The 23,222-nt window shown below is 39.2% G+C and overlaps 1 protein-coding gene and 1 long non-coding RNA gene across 2 annotated transcripts; one reads left to right on the plus strand and one right to left on the minus strand.

The window, feature by feature from the left end:
• Positions 1–213: 213 nt before the first annotated feature.
• LOC122984529 (T-lymphocyte activation antigen CD86) lies at positions 214–9,702 on the plus strand. Its single transcript, XM_044355033.1, has 8 exons — positions 214–347; positions 3,060–3,088; positions 4,031–4,098; positions 5,246–5,536; positions 6,390–6,683; positions 7,772–7,906; positions 8,054–8,081; positions 8,308–9,702. Exons 1-8 carry the CDS (start codon positions 342–344, stop codon positions 8,354–8,356), a joined length of 900 nt encoding a protein of 299 aa, XP_044210968.1. The 5' UTR covers positions 214–341; the 3' UTR covers positions 8,357–9,702.
• Positions 9,396–12,695, minus strand: LOC122984530. The gene is made up of 2 exons (XR_006403912.1): positions 12,426–12,695; positions 9,396–10,218 (listed from the first exon to the last, which is right to left on the minus strand). It is a non-coding gene; the product is annotated as an uncharacterized LOC122984530 (long non-coding RNA).
• Between the last annotated feature and the right edge of the window lie 10,527 nt (positions 12,696–23,222).

Consider the following 23,222-nt stretch of genomic DNA (forward strand, 5'->3'; position numbering starts at 1 on the left):
CACCCACATAACAACCATGCACAAACGTCACAGACATCAGTCTATGAAAACGTTCACTGGCTGCCCAACAGTTAGTAATATATTCAAGATGAATCTCAGCAAAACAAACATCAGTTACACACAGTGTTTTGTTTCTAAAATTTGCTAAGTCTTTTTACAACTAGATTAGGACTACATGTGTGAGTCTTCAGGCTGATTCTTCAGGTTGTTTATTGCTGACACAGATATAAAGCATGTAGAAAAAAATGAAATGACTCATATAGCTCCACCCTCCGAAGTTTCTTTTATGAAGAGGAAGTCCCTCGCTCTTAGTCTCACACACACACAGACGGCAAGGCAGCATGATGGTAAGAGTTGTTTTTTCCTCTTTCCTGTTTCTTGTCTCTTTTGAAAACAATCCCTTTTACTATTTATCGCTATTAAATGTAGATGTCAGAAAGAAAGAATGTCATTCGCTGTCATGTCATAACATTTCTGTATGAAAGAAATACTTGAAAAGCCACTGAGCTGCAGCCCGTGAAGGTTCTGTGAGTGTTTGTTTGGGTGTGGGTGTGTGCGTATATATGTGTGTCTGGTCTCTTAACCTTTGAGAATCAAATCCTTGACAGGAAAAACATTGGTTTCAAGTGTTCTATAATTGTTTTAGTTGCTAGACTGTACATGATCAACATGCATATCAGAAAATAACTTTGCCCTCTGTCAGATCCAGATTGTCTAGTGTACAGTAAGTATGTGCAAACATGCGTTCATGGATTTTAAAAGTCTAGACAGTTACTCTGCTTTGTGTACACAGTATTTGAGAATAAGACAGATAGCACAAGAGAAAGTAATGATGAAATACATTACTTTTTACAACTGTCTGTGTCAATGCATGATACGTGCAACAGTGTAAATCACTTCCACTTGAGTATATACATGTATTTGCTGATTATATATGTGGCTGACCAGAGTTTGAAAAGTTGAAGATACGTATATAACAAGACCAGGAATTGATAATGAAAGTATACACTATTTTGTGATTTAACTATGTAGATAATCATTTAATGAGCCCTAAATGATTGAAAATGAGAAAGGAAACAGAAAGTAAGCTTGTGTTTTGTGTTTCTTGAAAAAAAAAAATAAGGTGCAGCTGTGTAGCAAGTGCAGCTAAATAAATAAACCTCTTCTGCCACAAGTTTCTCATCTCAATAGTACAGTATAATAATACAGCACTCAGTTTCACCCGAGAAAAGTCTTTGCAGTCCTCTCTGTTTTCACTCAAAGTAAGTCTCACTTAGTTTCCACGGGAGAAACTCAGTTGAGTTTGGCCGGTACCTCAGTAGCCAAAGTGTGATAAGACGCATGTGTTGACTGACTCAAAACAAGGCAGCAGGCCAAATAGTGCTTTGTAAATCATGTTACGTCATGTGGGAATCCCCATACTAGTGGATGATTATTTAAACATACAATCACTACTCTAACTGTTAACACTTAGCTATGAAGACAGCAAGATTTGATGACTGCTACATTATAAGTACTGTTGTGACAAAAGAAATGAGGGAAAACTAAATCTGTATCAACTCTATGAAGAAAAAATGATGAATTCCATAGTTGTTAATATAACTTTCACAATCCCTCTGGTATCACTTGTCCTGAAACTGGACAGACCAGTTACTGTACAGTCGGCAGTTAAATGGCCCTTGGGAATTTCCTGTGGTTTCTGCTAAGATCAGGCACTGCTGCTATAAAGTCACTCATTATGATGACTCGTGTATGTGGTGGTGTTTTCCCTGGTCCTTTTTTGTATTAAGGTTCTTTTTTGTTGCAATATTCTACGAATTTGTGTGTTCAATGCAAAAGGGAGCAAAAGTAGCCCAGGTAACTTCTGGACTATATATATATATATATATATATATATATATATGTATATATTGTATTGTATTGTTTATGTATGTTTAAGTAAGGTGAGACCTGGTGTCTATGAAGACAAGGTGTGTGACATTTTGACTTGCAGACAGCTTTCACTGTCTTTTTCCTTGTACTTTTCCTGTTACACCATTGCCTGTAACTAAAAGATTTCACATATTGTTTTCCCCCTGGGAATTTTTTGAGATTTTAGGTTACTATCAGCAGGACTGTAGACGAGGAGTCACAAAAGAAATTTATTTCCTTATGAACTATTTTATACTCAGTAGATAAACTTACTAGTTTCTAAACACCTCTTTTGAAATCAGTGTTTCTCCCTGGGAGAAAGTGAGGTTTCACACACTAATACACAGAAATACACTAACTGACTGATACTTTCAGCACTTGTCATGCTAATTTAAAAAGTTAATAAACAGAACATTTTACAATGCGAGTAGCAGCTAGGTAATGCAAGGGTCTACAAGATGAAAGAAACCACTCAATTAAAATGTTGGTTTCTATAATACAAAACAATAGAAAACTAGACAGCAGTTTCCCCTTGCAGGTGGAGGGATACACCCTGCCATGTATTTTCTCTGATACTACTAACTGGGACTTTCTAACTTGATGTATATTGAAAACATTTTGGGTGTGTCCTTTCAGGGTGGCAGAAATCATTTTACTCACTCAAGACTGTGAGGGGTCTGTCAGACATTTAAGATAAGATTTTTTGTGTGTTTGTGTATAGATACAAATGATTCAATTGATTTCACAGACAATGTCATTTTGAAAAACTAAATGTAATAGTATGTAAGTTGTTGCAGTTGCAGCCATAAAAAAGCAGCAACTACAGTGTCACTACTATCCTTTAATGGTCAGGAGACATGACTGAGGTTTAGATTTACAAAAAGTTATGAAAAATAAATCAACCATTCACCTGCTAATTCAGAGCAAATTATCTACTGGCCAAATCTGATACACAGAAACAAATGATTAACATCAGACACGGCCAGTTGAGATTGTTGCATGAGCACTCTATCATAAACTTGCCACTCAAATTTATTGAAGCATGATTAATGCTGTTGTGCACCGACTTCAAGAAAAGAAAAACCAAACAAATTAAATGAAAGGAAAATCTATCCTATCAGTGATTAACTTGTTTGTCTTTTTGACAGGCATTGAGTTGGAATCTACAGTGCTTTCGGTAAGTACTCTCATTTTCTGTTTCATGATTATGGAGAAGGTGGACATCATGTGTGCATGATTCATGCACCATATTCATAGCTGTACATGGCCTTGAGTCCCACCCTTATCAGTACTTGTGAATTTTTATGATGCTTTCAACAGAGCGGCTAGTGATGTAGCCATGGAAGTGAAGATTACTGTAGTCCCTTCAAGAAATTGAATACTCCCTGATTAACTTGCCTTTTCTGTTTACTGCTGGGTGTAGTTTTACAGCAAGTCAACCACAAAACCTTTTCCGGAAATAACTAACAGGTGTTGAAAGATCTCAAACAACTACTTGACAGTAGTTGACAACATAGCTGTAGTATCCAACCATGTAACCGAGTAAAACCAAACAATAATACAGGTTTGTGACCTGGCATCACTTAATAGAGCTACTGCTGCCTGTGTCACAGAGTTATTTACTCACTATTTACTCAGTTATTTTTATTTCCTGGAGTTATAATTGTAACAAGTATTTCTATCCATAATGGTCCTGACTTTTAAATTGAAGTTGTTTTACTCTAAATTGGAGTCAACTCTACGAGGAACTAGTAATATAAAGCTCCCCATCCAGAAAGAAACAAATTGATTAGATCCTTGTGTGTCCTTGTTTTTGTAAATGAGAGGTAACACAATCATTTCAGCTTTAGAAAGTATGACTAATGGTGACAGAGGATTTGATGATCAGTCCATGTGAGCACATATGGAACCAATATTCAGGCTATCTCTGGGTACAGTCAAAAAGTATTATTTGTAATGTGAGCATCTAGTTTTTGTGCCTGTTTGTGGCTGTCTGTCTGTCAAATTGTGTGAATGTATCTCTTTCTTATTGTTACTATAGTGCTACACTGTTACCCGGGTGACCATGTAAACAATTATCATTATTTAACATATTTTATTTTTCATTCCTTCTCCCAAGAAACCAATGGCTTTCCCTACGGCCTCTGACTCTGGTTTTGGCTGTAATAGGGTTCTTTTCTGTCACAGGTGAGTAGTTCCTTCATATCGGTGCATCTTCAGTGAAACAAGTTATCTGAATAGATTTTATGAAAAAGGATTAGTGACATCAGCACTACTAAACTGATGTGTTATAATACGAACCTGCAGTGTTGACCGCATTTCCTGCAGCAGCAGGAAGCTGTTTTCAGCAATGTGCTAAAACACCTGGGCCACTGTGGCTCAGGAGGTAGAGCAGGTTGTTCACTAATCACAATGTTGGTGGTTTGATTCCCAGCTCCTCCTGTCCACATGTTGAAGTGTGCATGGGCAAGATACTGAACCCCAAATTGCTTTTATCACTAACAAATACATTTAAGAGCATTTTAATGTTGTAGTTCATCAATGTGGAACCTATTTCTGATACTTTGGGTAGATTACTAGCATTTAAACTGAACCTGCAAAATATAAAATCTTATAAAATCTGTCTTATTCTCAAAATATTGTGTAGACAAAGTGGTACTGTATTCCCTTCTGAAATGTAGTGGAGTAGAATTACAAAGTAGCATGAAATGGAAATACTCAAGTAAAGTACAAGTACCTCAACTTTGTACTTAAGTACAGCACTTGAGTAAATGTATGTAGTTACATTCCACCACTGGTGACTGACTGGTAAAGAAACAACACAAAAATAGATTTCTCAGAAGAGGGTGGACAGTCAAAACAGAGCTAAAAGGAGAGTGAATATTGGACTTACTGTACATTCATCACGTGACCAGAAAGACAATGAAAAGGAAAACTAAACTGAAAAACTTAAAAATTTTTATAGTTCACAGTAACTTCATTTTCGATATCATGACCTTTAGATCATGTAAAAGGGACGCTACTCGTCATGTATTTCACACAAAAAGAGAGGAACTGAGATTGGTCTGCCATGTCATGAAGAGGAGTTCTTAAAACAAAAACCCCTTCTCTTCACGCCCACTCACAGGCTAAAGTGAGAACTGTTCACTTACGTAATGTAAATTGCTCCTGTTGAGTTCAAGTCAAATGTCAAAATGGTGAGCCATTTTGTTAACAGTTTTACTATTTGACACTACCAGGTTGTACGTTAAATTTTTCTCTCTGATGACTTCTATTTCACAAATGGTTTTCAGTATGCTCTAACACTTTATTCTTGCTTTTGTTTCTCCTCCAGAAAGTGTGGTTCAGACTTCGCTCAGAGGGGAGGTTGGTCAAAATGTGACCTTTCACTGCCCCTCTGAAAAACAAAGGACGATTAAGTTGTTCTACTTTCAGAGGGACAACAAATTTGTGAATGGCTTCCATGCATTAAAAAATGTACCAGAGCCATGGGAGAACACCAGACTGAACAAGACAGCTGTGCAGATGTTCAACTTAAAAGTCTCACACAGTGGAAACTATGATTGCATTATCCAATACAGTGACAATCAATTTGCTCCAACACATATACACCTCAGTGTCACAGGTAAGAGTGGGAGTTTTGGTTTATAACTTTTTGCAGCACTATGATGGAAAAATACACTGCATTGTACTTTGCTGCCATCGGTGTGTGAGTGTGTGTGTTAATGGGTTGAATGCACGCCAAAAGACAGACAGATCAAGTTAGTGACTGGCAGTTGCGGTATTTACTTAAGTAAAAATAGAAATACTGTAGTCTAAAACTACTCCATTACAAGTAAAACTCCTGAATTCAAAATGTTACTCAAGGAAAAGTACTAGTATTATCAGCAAAATGTGCTATAAGTCTCAAAAATAAAAGTATTCATAAGCATACTGGCTTATTTTAGAGTATTATGTTATTATAGTATATTATGTTGTTTGCTTTTATCACTAACAAATATATGTAAGAGCATACAAGATCCCCTTCAAATGCACTTACAATGAAAGTGATGGGGGCAAAATCCATAGTCCTCATTTTGTGCAAAAATGTATTTATAAGTTTAAAACTTGACTTTACTGTCAATTTTACAGTTTAAGGCAGCTGGATTTGCAACCAGAGATGTGCTGTTTGGGATGAAGGAAATCTCACTCACAGAGAAGTTTCAAGAGATTACATTATCAGTTTGTGGTACAAAGATGGCATCAGAACTTATTCTAAGTTATCTATCTGTGAATTCCTTATAGCACAAAAAACAAAATACTTTGCTTTGATCCACCCTTTCATCACTCTGTATTGGCAATTTGTCTGTGAGTGTGTGATCTTCAACCTAAGGAGGCCTTGTGAAAACCTTTGCATAGTTCATTTTTAATTAAATTAAGTTTCAGAAACCTTGACATGCTACCTGACAGTGCACATTTTCTGTCTCTCTTTCTTTAAGCCAACTACAGCAAACCTAATGTCACAATATCCTGTGATAAAAACCATGGCTATAGCTGCCTGGTGATATGTGCATCACAAGGTGGCTACCCACAAAGGAAGATGAGGTGGAGCGGAGCTGTGACTGGGAATACCAGCAGCCAGATGTGGAAAGTTTTGAACAGCAGCGAAGTGCCTGATCCAAACACCATGTTGTTCAACAGTTCCAGCACTGCATCCTTCAACTGCTCCTATGGAGAGCAGAAGTTTCTCAGCTGCTCTGTGGGCAACGTCACCTCAGAGTTGTTCAATGTCTGTGAGTACTTAACTCCAAAAATAACCAGTCCTGATGGTTTCTTCATCAAAGTCTGTTTTATGCTTTCAACCACTGGACAAGTTTTGGGAAGTGTGAAGGGCAATGAAAACCCCTTGGCAAGCGATTAGTGATGGCTCCATGTTTGAGGAATGTGTGAGGGAAATTTTTGCATTGTGCACTTTTACATCTTCCTTGTCAATTTTATAGTTTGACTTTGGCAGAAGAGTTTAGAGTTTGTTTTTCTGTGGGGACATTGTAAAGCTTACACAACGCTACAGTAGAATAGCTTGTTCATACCACAGCCAAAATGCTGCACCATCTCTCATCCTATATTTTGCTGATGCAATAGTCATCAGCAATAAAGTTATGTGTCTCATCATCCATTTTTGGTAAAAGGCCCTTTCACCCAAGTTACAAAGTTCTGAACATGATAAAACTGCGTTTGTGTTTGTGTGTAAATTATATTGTTAGGTAGTGTGAATTTGAATTTGAATTTTGTAAATGAAAGTCATTTTTCAATCCTATTAGCCCCACAAAAAAGGTAACATTCACCTTTATTGATGGTGGGTGGAGGCTGGGACAGGTATCCCAAAACCAGTGCATATATAAAGAAAAAACTAACTGTATGGCTACACCATAAGGGAGGGAAAATGGGTAGAGTTTTTTTGTAACTTGGGTGAACTGACCCTTTAAAGGGTAAGTCTGGTGATTTATATTTTTTATCAACAAATCCCATAAAAATAATGACACCAACCATCAAGTGATCACCTTCCTGTTGTGTAACAAATCCACAGCTGAAAATAGTTCCCAGCAATCGACTCCTGTTTGAGTAATGTTTGCTAAAAATTACAGTGACCAGCTCTTTTAGAACATTATTTAGCCTTTTTACTTTTTAAATTTTCAGAAGACACACATAGGCTTGGGGCTAAGAAGTCGGAAAATATTGAGAAATGGACTAATACGTTGTCAGTTTTGGTCTTCAAATGGGATTTGCTGACAATAAGAAAAACATAAAATTCATGCTTCAAACTCATCCGTCCCCGTACTTACGTTCTTGACTGTGATATACATTTTGTTCTCATCCAAAGGTGTACCCCAGGAACCAGCTGACAACTCTGACGATCATAGTATGATCGCCAGGGTAGCAGCCATCTGTGCAGTGGTAGTTGTCGTGATTGGGCTAATGTTTCTCAAGTGGACATGCAGGAAACAAAGACAGGCAGGTAAGGAGACAAGAGAACTTAAATTTGTAACAATATAGCTGTTAACAATATATTTACATTTCTGGTTGTGAGGATACTGAGAGATTCAGTATTAATATCTTTAAAGTGAAGTGCAAAAACTTACAGCAGTTTCCTTCTGGTTTTCAGGAGCAGCAGCAGGAGCTGTGATGCCAGAGTAAGTGGGTGTTTAACAGACACAACTGCCCACATGTCACAGTTCTTTAATTACATACATGAGTAATGTAAAAATTAAGCTGATGAAGATTTTCATTAATCTCAGTTGCTCTAAAATGTTGTAACATACATCATATACAGAACATGGCACACATTTTGTATTACTACAATGTCACATTGACCTCATTCCTTCCTATAATTCTTTCCTTTATATTTTTCCATTCTAGGGAGGTAATAGTCCTCAGAGGCATCAACAAAGAGGAAGAAGCATCTTGAGTGGTGAACTGGCAAAGAATATCCGATTTTTATTTTAAAAATCTTAAAAATCTTCTAGAATCTAGAATTGAAAGTGTATGTCACTACAGTGTACATTACATTTGTGACCGACTGAGAAGCCAGTCGGTCGGTGACAAGCCAGTGTCTACAAGAGTTGGTGACTCACTAGGGACTGCATCCTGTTGACATTTCACTGACACTTGTGACTTTTAAGTGTTTGAGGAAGTAATTGTTAATCGTATGCTTTTGCTGGTGAAGTACAGTGTGTCATTCAACTGAGAAAAGTTTGCTTCTCAAAAAAAAAAGGACTTTTCTAGTGGTTTTGTGACGAGATTGTTGTTGTGTACTGTTTGAGGGAAATACTTCCCAGCACTGTGACAAACACCATCAATAGAAAAAATTATTGTATTTAAAGCTTGACAAACTATATATTTTATTATTACACTGACCTCTATGGGCTTGAGTGATTTGTTACACTTGCTGGAAGTGTCCCTTTTGGGCTGTTGTATCATTTTTAAATACAGTGTAATGTTGTTACACTTCAGAATTCCTTAATTTTCCTAATTTCCTCAAATAGCCCTGCATTTCTGTTGTCTTTAGTATTTGGCTTTGTGGAAATACATATATTTTTAAATTTCATAATAATAGAACAGTCAATGTTTATCCTGTCTAGTTAGTATTTTGAAATCCACCAAAAGGATCTGTTGTTCCATAATATGTGTCCACAGTTCGACTCTTTAATTTGTTTTCATTCATAAGCAGGAGAAGCAGCAGAAGCTGTAAAAAAAAGTGTGTGACTGCAGAAAAGATGACAGATGTCAGAATACAGTGTTTGCACGTGAATTAGTTCTTTGCACTTTTTCTGCATTTTCTGCAGTATGCAGCTGAATCCAGTATTCCGAGATTCTGGTGTGCAATATTGAATACATGAAGGGAAAGTTTTTTTTTTCTTTTTTCTTTTTTTGTTCATTAAATTGCCGTTACCCTGAAATAATATTTTGGTTGTTTTCACAATGCTGCCATTTTGTTCCCTCAGCTGACTCTTCTTACCTGAAAAACACCCTTTTGTATGCTATTTTTCTAAATATTTATTTAATTTTATGTTTTTTTCTTCAGAAATATGTATATCATTTACTCTGTTTACACTATTCTGGGTAAGGAGGCTCCTGTTATTCCTCCTTCCATGGAATTACCAAACAATCTCAAAGGGCTGCTTTTGTTTCCTAAATCTATATGAAACACTGCCCACACTTGAATTGTTTGTTTGGCATTGCTTTTGATTTTATCTCATTTGTCTGAAACCACTGAAATGTACAACCAATTAAACTCATCAAATGTAATTTTTATTGTGTTGTGGGAAGAGTTACATTTTTGTTTGCTTTACTATGTGGTCAGAATATCCTCTTTGAACTGCTGCAGTAGACTGTATTTAGACAATTTACTATGTTTCACTGGGGGCTTACAGTAATAGAAATGTATTCATAAAATTTACCCCAATTAGGTTTTTTTTCACTTGCAATATATTTTATCACCACTAGATGTAGTACTAGCACCACAGAGGGGGGATGGCTCTCTTGCTGTCACTGCTGATAGAAGTTGGTGTTGTGTATACTAAATAACATCTGAATATTATTTTGAACTACCACATCTATAAGCCTGATTACATTTGTCATGAACTAGCCTGCTAAAGCAACTTCATTTCCGTCTGCCCGGGGAATGAAACACTGTTTATGCATTCAGCACATGATGTATAATCAGAGCAATGTGAACACAATCCCTTTAAACAGGATACAAAATGTCTCTCTGACCTCAGTATGTGGTCACCTGCCAGGAGTGAGGCTGGGTAGCTCTGCCCTGGTTTACTGGAGGAAAAGAGAAGAGAAAGAAGAGGAGGAAAGAGGAGAGGATGGTAGATTAGAATGTGAGGTGACGTCAAAGGAGGGAAGAGAGGAGGAGATGTAAGGCCACTTGCCCACATGAGTCTATTGGGTCTGTGAGTTTCCTGAGAAAAGAGACAGGAGAATGTTCTGTCTAACATTAAACAGATACACATTACAGTAAACTGTCTTAATGTATATGTCTCTGTCTCGCTTTTCTTCCTGTTAAACCTTTTCCTTCCTCTCCATTTGTCTTATTCACTCGTTTTCTCTCATGAGTCACCGTGACAGGCTGTCAGTCCACCTCTCTGCCCTGTGTTTACATTGGGCAGCAGAGCTGCACCAGGCTGGTTGCACTTCAGGAATGTAACCCCAAGGTCCCTGCCCTCCTCCTCCTCCTCCACCTCCTCCTCCTTTCCCTTATCCCCATCTTTTTCATTCCCTCCTTCATTCTTTTATTCCCCCATTGCATGGACTCACTCCTTCCCCTTCTCCTCACTTTCCTTCTCTTCCTTCTTCTGTCATTTCCCTTCTGCTCCTCTCCTCCCTCTAATTATCCTGTCCTCTAGCCCATCACCCCCCACCCCAACCCTCCCCTCACAAGCTCCCCTTCCTCTCCTTCTGCCGCCATTCTCTCTTCGTTTCCCTAACCCACCCTTTTCTCCTTCTCCTTTCTCTCTTCCGAACCTCCACTCCCCCTCTCCCCTTTTTCTATTCCCTCTTTAAAATTCAGAGAGCATTGTCCAAGCTCACTTACAACCCCCCCTCCCTTTTTCCCCTGTCATCATCCCCTCACCTCCCACTCCTCCCCATCTCCCTGTCCTCCCTCCCCTCATTCCTCTGCTGTCTAACCCAAACAAACCAGGGAGGACTTTCCTCTGTGGTGGCTGTAGGAGAAAAACACCACATGTCAGACTTGGTTTAAACATAAACATTAGTCAATTTGAGGTACTGGAAAAGGATATGAGGCGCTTAAGTTCAACATGAGATCAAGCTACTATTAGGGAATCTTAACTTTAAAATGTACTACTGAATATACAAATATCAGAGCAGTGAACAGTATATTTTGGTGTATATTGGAAAATACACTTTGGAATGGTGTATTTGCACCAAAGAGACTAAAACCAATGGACTCCCACAGACAAACGATAAAAAGCCATTTTTGTTGTATTAACTAACACACAAAGCACCAAACCACACAAAGAATTAAACTTAAAATAAAGGTTTTTATCCCTTTTACTATGAGGAGGGCCTAGGATTGAATTTGCATGACAAATATCACTGATTTTGTATAGCAACTTATTATAGTCAAGCATAAAAACTATTGTGAGATTTCAAATAAATATTTTAGAGGCTATAACAACTTGTATTTGAGTTACTAAACTCTGAACTCTGAAGTTTCCAAATTGAATTCCGCATTTAAGATACATCAGGAGTCAGAGGAAAGCAAGCAGTTCTGTTAATTATGAACAATCTAAGCAGACTGTTCTGTTTTCCAGTGACGCAGCAGAGTGTGTAATCTCCTGCTTAATGGAGAGCACTTTCAGTCAGAACACAGGCCTGTGGCATTTCTCAGCAAGCGGTGTATGACCTCTGCCACACTGTTCTGTGTGGCGTCCATACCAGGGGATTTATAATCAGATTATACTAGTTATGAAAGTCAACTAGATTAGTTTTAGTGCAGGGGAGCCGGAGTACAAGGCATCGATTCACAGTGGGAGAGGGGATCTGATCAGCATGAGGGAGATTGGGTTGTTAACGTTCTCAAAATAACACCAGGCATTTCACTGTCACTGAATCAGATACGTGTGTGTGTGGCTGTGTGCATGCATGTGCAGTGTAATAATGCAAATAATGTAGAGTAAGGTGTAATTAACAACATAAATAATAAGTATCACATCTTATTCAAAATACACTTGAATTTTATCAAATTTCAATATTTTTTAATGTTTATTGTGTGTATTTGTACTGATAGAAATATAAATATTAGTATTTTGCTTTTTTCTCCCATTGAAACTGTAACTGTAACTTTCTTAACACTAGATTGAAAAAAGAGCATATAAAATAGAGCCTAATTCTCTACAGAAAATAAATCACCCAAGTGTTTGCCAACTAATCATAATTGAGAATATAGGCATCTTTTCCCACTGTGTTCATCAGAAACATAAAATACCTCACACAGATTCAGTTACCATTTCAGAGTGAAGGTTCCACGTCTGTGCTTTGGTGATGCGTGGCCCTTTTTGTTCTGATTGTAGCAGATGCCTTTTGTGGATGGTTGGTTGGTAGAAACGGTATGAGGTTGACAGAGCAGAGACGGGTCACAGAGGTTCAACTCTGGTGCTTCAGCTGAGTGATCATGTTGTTGCTGTCACTGCAGAAACCCTCTCCCTGACCCCCTGAGACAGGAGAGGTGACCTGGAAGCATTTATCACCTCTGTGCTTTCTGACCCATGACCTGAAGCCTGAGATTGGGAATAAAAAAACACAAACACACTATAGGGGAGAAGGGTGGAGATAAGGAAAAAGGGGAAGGGTTAAACAATTCGACATTATATACATTAACATCATAGGATAGCATTTTGTTACATTTCTCATGAGATGAGTTAGCATACTTCTAGAAGAAGAATTGCTTTTTTATGCTTAGAAAGTTATAGTGGTGGGTTCATGAAGCTGTCCAGTGTGGGTTGTGGGTGTGCGCATCAATGACAATATTTCTCTTGGTCAGAAGATGAAAATATTGCCGTTGTATATGTGTGGTCCCTGTTCGGTTGAGCCAAGAGCCATCAGCAGAGACTTGACAGAGCTTGAAACAAGTTGAGAGAAAGAGAGATGTTTTTTGGCTTGGAGCCCACTGGAACTATTAACACTTCTCAGTAATGGTGATACACCAAAGGAGTGCTTGGCCAAGGCCTTTTCAACTAGGCCGTGACCCAAAATCTAAAGTTGTGTGTGTTTGCCTGTGTGTGTGTACGTGTAGATGAGCGAAATCTGAGCAGACATTGACAAGAGTCACATCTCCTTTGAATATTTATAGAACTGCTTAAGATGTGACCTTTTGCACACACAAAACACCCTAACACATGTACACACACACTCAGAGAGCACTGTATACAATCAGATTTTGTACAGTCTACCTATCTACCTATCTATATTATGCTTCTTTCCAGGAAACTGTAGTGTCAACATTTTTCTTCTGCCTGAGACACTCAGACAGGTGATCATACTGAAGCTGACTGTCCCATAGGAGGATCATATGAGGAAAGCCCGTGAGAGGAACCAGTGTGTGGGATTGGTGGGTGAGATGTCTTGTTGGCTGCAGACCATTGGCAGCCTCATGTTTCTGCAGAGGCTGAATATCAAAGACCATCAGAATTTGTAATGTGTGTTGTGGAAGACTGTAAGTGACCTCATACATGCAACAACATTATAATCCTTACTACTCACTGCTCCTCAGTACTTTTCCACTGTGTGACAATCAAGTGTTAGATATTGACATTTTACATCCTTTAGAAGAATCTGCCAGTGTGACCTTATTTGGTCACTGTGACGTTTTCCTGTTGCACCGCAGTGGTACAATAAAAAGACAACTGCACAGTAATAAATTGTAGATTCTTGGCTTGTATGCTTTTCTCTTCATGCACATGAATAAGGAATTCAGTGTAGATTGAGGAGATAGTGGGATTTATTAGAGAGCAGATAAAAAAATGGAATAGTTGAATTACTCCAAACACACAATGACTTTGCCAAAATTGGCTAATTTTGAGTGGTTGTTTATTTCCTGTGGGATATCAGATCCAGGACATCATGTCATTGGAATTAGCAATGATGAATGAACAAGTGTAATTGTATAAAAATCTTTTCTGATGAAAAATTAACATCCTAGTTCATGGAGATCACAAAGTGTATGTTAGCAGATGTGCTGTCTAACCTTTGAGCAAAACTATATCCTGTTAATTTCATTAAGATAGCAACAACTGAGAATATGCCAGTTACGGCATTGAGTGATGATCAGGCTGTTTTGTACGTGTGTGGATGCATGGAACAGTTATCTTCTCCATACAACTATATACCTTCTGCAAGGAGAAGGTTCAAAAAGGGGGAAATGTATGAAAATGTGTGAGTATGTTCTTGTGTGTGCCTGGGCCTATGAGCTGTACATGGAGGGGACACAATTAGCAGCTGAAACTGAGAAAAGATGTGAAGGAAAATGGCTGACATGCTGTGCAAGCTGGGGATACTTGACACCAACAGGTCCCTACAGCAACCTCCACTTAAATTTATCTCTACACCTCAGACGTGGTGAGGGATTTGAGGAGGGACAGAGTGTACAGACGTGTATGTGGCTGAAACACAGAGACATGTGAAGACACCTCACATAGAGCAACCTTTGCATGTTTTTCTTCCCATATTTCAGTGTGGGAGTTTGTATGTGTAGGCGTGTGGCTGTGTAAATGAGGATGTGTGTATATATATGTGTGTGTGTGTGTCTGTATTTGCGTGTGTGTAATAAGAGACACCTGAGACAGTTAGAAGGTCATTCCTGGAGTCTGGTCACATAGCTTTGATCATTTTCCCGTCGCCTCAGAAATAGACCTGAGAGGACAGGACTGGCACAAACTCTCCCTTCCTGTGTGTGTGTGTGTGTGTGTGTGTGTGTTTGTGTGTGTCAGAGAGCGAGGCCAAGGGAGAGTGCTTGCCCAACATACTGACCGGGAATCCACACTTGTTTATAGTGCACAAGCCTGCTTTGCATGACTGCACTAATGCATTTGCACCCGCACCTTTGTCTGCCAGAGCTTGCATTTGCTGTGTGAATGTGTTCATGGACATGTATGTAAATGTGTTTGGGGACAGTGTGTGTGTTTGTGTGTGCACTCATGTGAGTGTTAACAGGTGTTGTTGGGCATTCTTAAGTTGTCAAAACATTAAATTTGAGCTTGAGTCTCAAACTAGACTGTGAGAGCTGCCCCATTGCAGACAATACTAAAACACGCACGGAAATTTACACCCACACACACAACCAAACAGTCTTAATGACCAGTTTCTTTTACAACAGGTGCGATCCCCAAAATAATACACATTACAGTGTGTGTGTGTGTGTTTAGGGAGAGAGATAAAAAGACAGAGACAGAGTCAAATCTTTGTGTGTGTGTTCATGCATGCATCACAAGCAAAGTGAGTCCCTCAGCAACTACATCAATACCCATAAATCTTCATTTCTTCACATTCCGCAAACATCATCATTATCTCAGAGTGCATGACAGAGCGTTTATGAGCTACTATCATCTACATGCAATCGGATTTTTGTTAGACTTGAGGCGACCACATAAATTCATATCTCAATCGATTTTCAGTGGTATTTTTCAACAAGTTTGCAAGTTTACAAGGAGCAAGAGTAGACAATGTGGAAAGAGATGCCCTGCTCCATTTTTGGTTTATTGAATTATGACTTCAGCAAATCTTGTAAGGCGAGGACTCATTCAGAGAGAGAGATTTGAGTAGGCCTTGAAAGTTTTAATTTGCCTATAAAGCAGCACACATGTCAATGGGAAATGACTCACCACACAGGGCACCAATTACAGTAAATACTAAAACCACCCAGCAGGCGATGCTTCTTGTTACAAAAATGATTGGTCTTTTCCCCATTTTGTGACCAGTTTTCTGTCACAAATGATAACTTCATGAAATTTGAAGATTTAACAATGTTTTTTAAACTGTCTACATTGTCTTTGCTCATTCAGCAGTTGAAATCCTAACAAGATGTTTCCTTTGGCTCACCGAGATCTGAAATTGCATGTTTTCCAATTTATACTTAGATGAGATTTTTTATTCCTCAGCTATACAGCATAGGTGCTTAGAGGACAGAGCACATTTACTCAAATAATGGATCGTCACAGTTACTCAGATAAGCACAGACATCACTTTGTAGTCAGTCTTCAGCCATATAAGACCCCAACTTAATTTAAACAACTTGTCTATAAACAGATTTGATGCTTATCCTTCCTGCACACACAACTGCTCTGCACTGTATCTGTGCTCGCTACCACCAAGAAATTTACCTCCCTGCATCCGCATCTGATAAGCTGAGTCGAAGATGTCCTAAAATGGCCACTGTACAGAATAAATAGTGTCCCCCTCACGTATATTAATGGGGTGAGAAAAATATTAGGAACACTTTTCAATATAATGCAGTCCAGCACACCACCACCACCACCTACTACGACCTCAATAATAAACATAAAGTAGAATTATCACCTTTCTGACAATGTCAACAAAAACTGAACATGTATAAACTTCATAAAATTAGAATTTATGGAAGAGCTGTTGTGTTGGATTGCATTAGATTGCACAGGAGTTTCTAATAAAGTGTTTGGTGAGTGTATATATAAAAATGTAAGGTTCAAAGAAAAAGAGAGATCAAATGAACATATCCTTCACATCCTGACCGTAGGAGTGGATCATGTTGTCGTTGGCCCACATAACTGTGTTGCTGAGTTTTGTTAAAAATACTAAAAAAATTTTTGAAGTGCAATCAAGGTAAAACCTTTTTTCAAGCTGGCAGTCTCCATTATATTCTGATACTGTTGGTTAGATTCCTAATCTTTGCAAAGCAACAGCAGTAAATTATGTACAGCAACAAGTCACCAGGTGTTACACTTGATATGAGAAAGAGAGGAGAAGCTTTCATTAGATTGATGCTCCCTCTGTGGGTTGTTTTGCACAGTATTTGAACCAAACATCATCTCTGTCAGAGCTAACCTTTGCTTGACGAGGACTTTCGTCTTCTTTGGAGCCATTACACAGAAAGGTAGATGCTTGTTTGAATAAATGCCCAGAAAAAAGGAGTATCCTTGTTTGAAACTTTGCACAGGGACCATGTTTGGTTGTATTTCAAATCGCTGGGAGGCCCAAAGGCACTATCAATCCATTATAAAGGTATTGCAGCATCTCATCTTTCTCAGAGCAGAGCGGAACATAGGAGGGGAGGGGAGTGATTGGGGTGGGGGGGTACACCGCATGCTTGGCCGACTCTCCCAACAGTTCCAGTGAGACCAATCTCTGGAAGCAGAATAGACATTGTTAAAGTACGTTACCATGGGACACAGCCAGGCTCACCTTCCTGTTTCACAACCGAGAAAATAGATGAGAAAGACGTACATTCACAGAGACAAATGCACCCAAACATGCAGGCATTCACTCTGAGACCGGAGGAAAAAACAAACACTGAACACACACACACACACACACGCACACATACACACACACACACATATAAACACAAGGGACTGGGTGTAAATCAAAAGCATGTTATATGCAAACAGAGAAGGGGAGATCAGAAGCCCTGAGGAGGGGAAGGAGATTGCGATCGCAACAGACGAGAGAGTGGGGAATATCAACAATTTGTGTCTATCCTAAATCAGAATTTGTGTTGTTCCTGTGAAACCTTCCCACCCACATCTGTGCACAGAATCAAGTATTCATTTTTTTTTAAAGGTAGACACTGAAAATCCAACATGACTTCTTAAGATATCAAGAAATATATTTAGATGCGATACTGTACATTGCACAGCATTTTTCCTGCCTTCTTTCACACAAACTGTAGGTTGAATCTGGACTGCCTGGGGAGTAGAGATGTTGAAATTTTTTTATTTCATTTTATAGATTAACATTGAAAGCCTTAACAGTGATTACAAGCAATTGGAAAGCAATATATAAGCAAGCTAGGAAGCCAGAATTGGGAATAAAACAATTTTACAGCCAGATTTTAAATAATTTTGGGCTTCAATACTGTGTCAAAGGTTTTTGATAAAAGACAGCAGTCTTGTTCACGCTGGGTGTGCCATGCTTCTGCAATGCAAGTCTGATATTACTGCATGCGCTACAACCTGGACAGAAAGTAGAAATTATCTTAATTATCTGCAACACTCCACATTCCCTGGTTCAGTGATGGTTTCTGGAGGTTATGGCATCTCCCACAAGAACGTTCTGTCAGATCTGTTCTTTATAACTCAGTTTGCATTGCAGTCAATATGTCTCCTCAAACTTGTTTTGGCTGCTTTTGAAAGCTTTGCAAAAAAATATGTATGCTTTTGTCTTTTACTTTCCTACATTTATCTGTATTATTTTACTGTATTTTTCCTCCATTCTCCAACTTTCCCATTTTGTTTTCATTCTTTTCATGTGTGAGGGGAGGTTGGGGAAATGAAAAATATGAACCGCATACCTTTCCACTAAATCAAAAGTTGAGTGATTATGAGGCTAATATCTCTATTGGCCTGGACTGGTTCAGGTTGGCCCAAAAAAATTCTGTTATTTTTCTTACAGACGGACAGCTGGATGCAGACATTATATGCACACATTTAATTTAGCTTTCACATTATTGCTGCCATCTACTATCCCTTTACTGTGCTGTATGTTATGACTGTCTTTTGTTTGTGAATTTCTCTCTCTTTCTCTTTCTCTCTCACACACACTGGAAGCAGCCTTCCTCTGTCCTTGAAGCCATCCATTTCTCGTCAGCTATTGATTTTCTATTGTCAGAAGAAATAATAATAGAGATTTCTTGACGTTTGGATATTGAGATGCATCAAATATACATCAAAGAGCCACATTGATCAGAAGACTGCCAGGGGAGACAGAGAGATGGGAGAAATAAACAAGGGTGAGCCTTTTTTTTTATCATGATCCACATACAGTACAGCTTCTAACAAACCAGCTACTGTGTCTGCAATGTATTGAAACTTCGCTCAAAAACACATGCATAATTGAGCAGAAAAACACCCTGGAAAACAGTACAAAATACTAGCTTTCTGCCATGGTGTTTTTGTTGTGATATGTTGTCTTGGTGTTCTGGCGAGCGTTTCTGGAGTGCTTCGTTCAAAAAAAAATTGTTTAATATAAGACAATGGAGCCTTTAAACAGTGTAATTTTTTGTGGTCCAGGGAGCTCTTTTTGGCACACAGAAGTGACCACAGAGCCAGAATGTGAACTGACTGGCAGTGTTAAATCTAACTGATTAATACACACTTTATATAAAAATAGAAGTATGCACAGAATAGACAGTTGGATAGTTAATATGGAGGAGACGGTTTGTTTATTAAACACAGACTGTTCATTTGATAGAGAAAGCATGTGTTGTGGGGCTCGTCATGATTTGACACTCAAAGCCAATCTTACCCAGAAGCTTTATAAATCCACAAAATGACCAGCATACTACTGGGCCAGGAAAAATCTGCTCAAAAATAGTGCAACAGCCAAGACACATTTTTACATGTTCAAAAATATTAAAGGACTGCCAAATTATATTCATAAGAACAAAGCGCCTGTCTACAACTTTGACAGAAACCAAAGGCTGTCTTAGTGTTTGTGCAAAAACCTCTTAATTTATACCACTTTTAACACTGTAACATTGGCTTATAATGAGAATGTTGTATGCCCAAACCACTGAAAATGCAATATCAATTATCAAAAGTACATTGCCGTCAATCAGAAAGCAAACCTGTTTTCTCCCAAATCCTGACAAGTCAATGTGTGGTTTCTGTGGTATACCACTATGTTTTCTAAAAGTCATTTAAGAAACCAAAAGGAGCACAGGGCTGAAAAACAAAACTGATAAAAAAAAAAAAAAAACCTGATCTCAGAATCAGAATGATAATCTGTGTCTCATTGTCTGTCTCTCAATCTGTCTGTTGTTTTTGGCGGTGCTCCTTAATAGGGAATAAATTGACTTGGAAGCATACCCGACTCGTCAGTCTGTCCGCCCCCCTGTCTATCCAAACTGCCCTCCTCCCCCCGCCTCCTACAATTACCCCCCTCCTTCTCGGCTTCCCCGCCCAGGCAACCCCTTTGCCCTCTTGTATCCGGCCATTTAGCGTGACAATCCATTATTTTGACGGCTCCCAGAGAAAGAAAGAGAGAGAGAAAGAGACAGAAAGACGGGGGCTACTTTGACTTTCAGACAGGGCCCCAATTTTTTTTTTTTTATATCTACGTCTTTTCTTTTCTCTCCTTCTTCCTTGCCTTCCTCTTCCTCCTTCCTCCATTCATCTCTTCTTTACCTACCCCTCTTTTAACCTTTCTGCCTCTTTTTTTCTACTTTTCCTTCCTTCTATTTAGAGTTCCTCCCTCCTCACTTGTTCTCCTCCAACATCTCCCACCCGCTCGTACTCCCCATGCCTTTTGCTTTCCTTTCTCCTTCTTCTCCCTCCAGACCCACTTAACCCCCCTTTACTCTTACCCCTGCAACCTCACTAAACACCCCCACCACCCCTACCCCCAATCCCCGTACTTGTGCTCAATCTCTTTTTGGCTCTGTATCGCTTCGTTGCTGGCAGCATTTAGGAAACCTGAGCAGGCCTATAGAGAGAGAGGAGCCAGGGTTTAAAATGTCTAAAGTCGACCCCCTCCTAACAGCCTCCACTTATACCAACCGAACACCCCCCCCAAAAAACACATACACTAGCCTTGCATGTACATTGACACCCTAAACACCCTCCACCCCCACCTCCCGACAACTTCTACAGCATCTCGGCCACAACTAAACCGGTTGTTTTCCAACCCTTGTTCCCACCTCCAGACTCCACACACCCCCTCATACACACTCCGCATGTGCACCCCAAATTGCCATTAAAGTCACACACTTCCATTCCCAACATCCTCTCCTAATGGCTTCACAGCCGTTCTTGCAAACCCAAACCAACCCACTTCATTGTTCTTTCACATTAACATTGACATTCAGGCATTTAGCCCATACTCCTTATCCAGAATGAATTAAAGTTTGTGCCTTTACATGCTGTGTAATAATTGGATTATAATTTGAGTAAGGCAATACTCATATAAACACCTTAACCTAGTTATCTTACTCACTTTATGATCGTAATGACAGTAAGCGTAACTTGATTACGCAAACTGGGTTATGTGGCGATGTTTTGAATTACTTTTGTCATGCATACAGTGTGCTCTGGTGTTTGGATCCTGTGCATGTGTCACAAAGGGCACTGAGCCAATCAGATACAAAGCAGGAGCATGACTAGAGGTAGTGGTACAATAAATTATGTATGTTATAAACTTGTAATAAAACACAGGCGGAAAATGGCTTCCATGTTACAGTTTGCTTGTCTTAAAGGGTTGGGTCACCCAAATTACCCCTTGTGGAATATGCTGCCAACAGTTTTTTTAGTGACTTTTTTTCTGGTAGAAAGTAGTTCCAGTGAAAACTGTTGACAGCAAGGTCTGTGGATTATCCATAGCAACAAGTAATATTTCAAATATGAAATTCCATTCACTCCCTTTGCACTGCGGTGGAAGCAGAAATATCTCAGGACATAGGCATACAAAATCACCCTAACCCCTAACACTAACCCTATCTGCATGGCTAGAAAATGTGTTTTGTGTGGGTGTGATTAGGTTGAACTGCCTCTTAAATGTGCTGTGTGAATTCATGAACTTTAAAACCAATAAACACCCCCAATCCCCTTAGTTTCCTCTTATATTCCAATTTCCCATTCGCCTATAGACTACCACACAACCTTGTAGACATCACTTTGACAAAGAAATCATGAGTACAACAGTAGTGTTGAATTTAGCTTCTGGATTTTCAAAGTTAGACGTAAGGAGGGCAAAAGAAGTGAAAAATCAGGGCTTTAGCACACTTTTGGACAATCATGTGAGAGAAAAGCACAAAAGAAAAAAAGTAATAGTTAAGCACCCGTCCCCTTCCTTTAAACTGCTCTCATTCCTCATACAAACGCACAATCCCCCCAACCTCTTACGCTATTTCCCTGCGGACTCTGTAAAATGTGTGTCAGGGCCTTAGAAGTGTGGCCAAGGCAAACACCTGGCGCAGCGCGGTGATCTGCTACATTTCACCTTCTACCACAGAAATATGCACACAGGGAGTTCATACACACAGATATAAACTCATGCTACGTTACAGTTTTAGACAGATAGCGTGTGTGTGTGTGTGTGTGTGTGTACATTAACACACAAACAACTGATGCTTGTAAATGCAGATACAGTCATACACACATGTGCAGGCGCACACAGACACATAGGCAAACAGAGGGAGAAACAAGTGAAATGTGTGCTCCACCCCTGCTCTCCCTCTCTCTGTCTTTCTCCCCGGTGGTGTGTCATGTTTCGGGGGGATAATAGGTGTCACGGTGAGACCTCTTTGGTCTCAGCGCTCTGGGGGACTCTAATGACACACACACACAAATGCACACGCACACACACATTCAACCATATGAGCACAAGCAACTCATTCTTTGGACCATGGGAACCACAGATGACTCTCCACTCCTCTCATCTTTCTCTACCTCTATCAGTTTCTTTCTCTTTCTCCTTCACTTTCTCTTTCCTCCTCTCTGCTTTTATCCCTTACACACTCATCTGCCTCATTTTTGAACCGCTGTTCCCTTGGGTGATCAAACAAGCAGGTCTCAATTGAAGTCACTATGTCTGTTTCTTTTTTCTCTTTTTGTTTCAAACCTTCAGTTCCCTCAACATTGAGTCCAGATGTCAAATTTAATATGGGACTTATTGGGTCACCGCACAGCAACAGTAGCAATAAATCTGAATAAACCCATGAGCCCATTTCTGAATCATAATGTGATCCATATGTATATTTGGAAAATCACCCAGGGCACTGTCACAGTATCTGCAAAGTCAGTCACTCGCCTTTTGTTACTTCTCAGGCTGTGATGTCACTTTCTATAAGTCGTGATAATACATTTGTACCCACCTTGTTAAATGCTGAGATATGGGAATGGAGAAATATCACTGGGAAAGAAATCATACTAGGCAGAGAACAAGAACAGTCAGGCAATCATACAAGTTTTACACAAAGCCCCACAAAGCCAAACCTGTAAGAGAAAATGTAAGCAGATGGAAAAATTATTACCCAAACTATTGTATACATCCATCACAGTTTACAGGGATTATTACACGATCACATTATCACGATGCACTTACTTTCAGTTTTACGT

This window comes from Thunnus albacares, chromosome 6 (assembly GCF_914725855.1).
Source record: "Thunnus albacares chromosome 6, fThuAlb1.1, whole genome shotgun sequence".
NCBI classification, from domain to species: Eukaryota; Metazoa; Chordata; class Actinopteri; order Scombriformes; family Scombridae; genus Thunnus; species Thunnus albacares.

Excerpts from the sequence above, each read along its gene's own strand:
- LOC122984529 (XM_044355033.1), top strand. Across the intron at positions 4,099-5,245 it reads AGGGTTCTTTTCTGTCACAG|AAAGTGTGGTTCAGACTTCG; the intron begins GTGAGTAGTTCC and ends TTTCTCCTCCAG. Across the intron at positions 6,684-7,771 it reads CTCAGAGTTGTTCAATGTCT|GTGTACCCCAGGAACCAGCT; the intron begins GTGAGTACTTAA and ends TCTCATCCAAAG.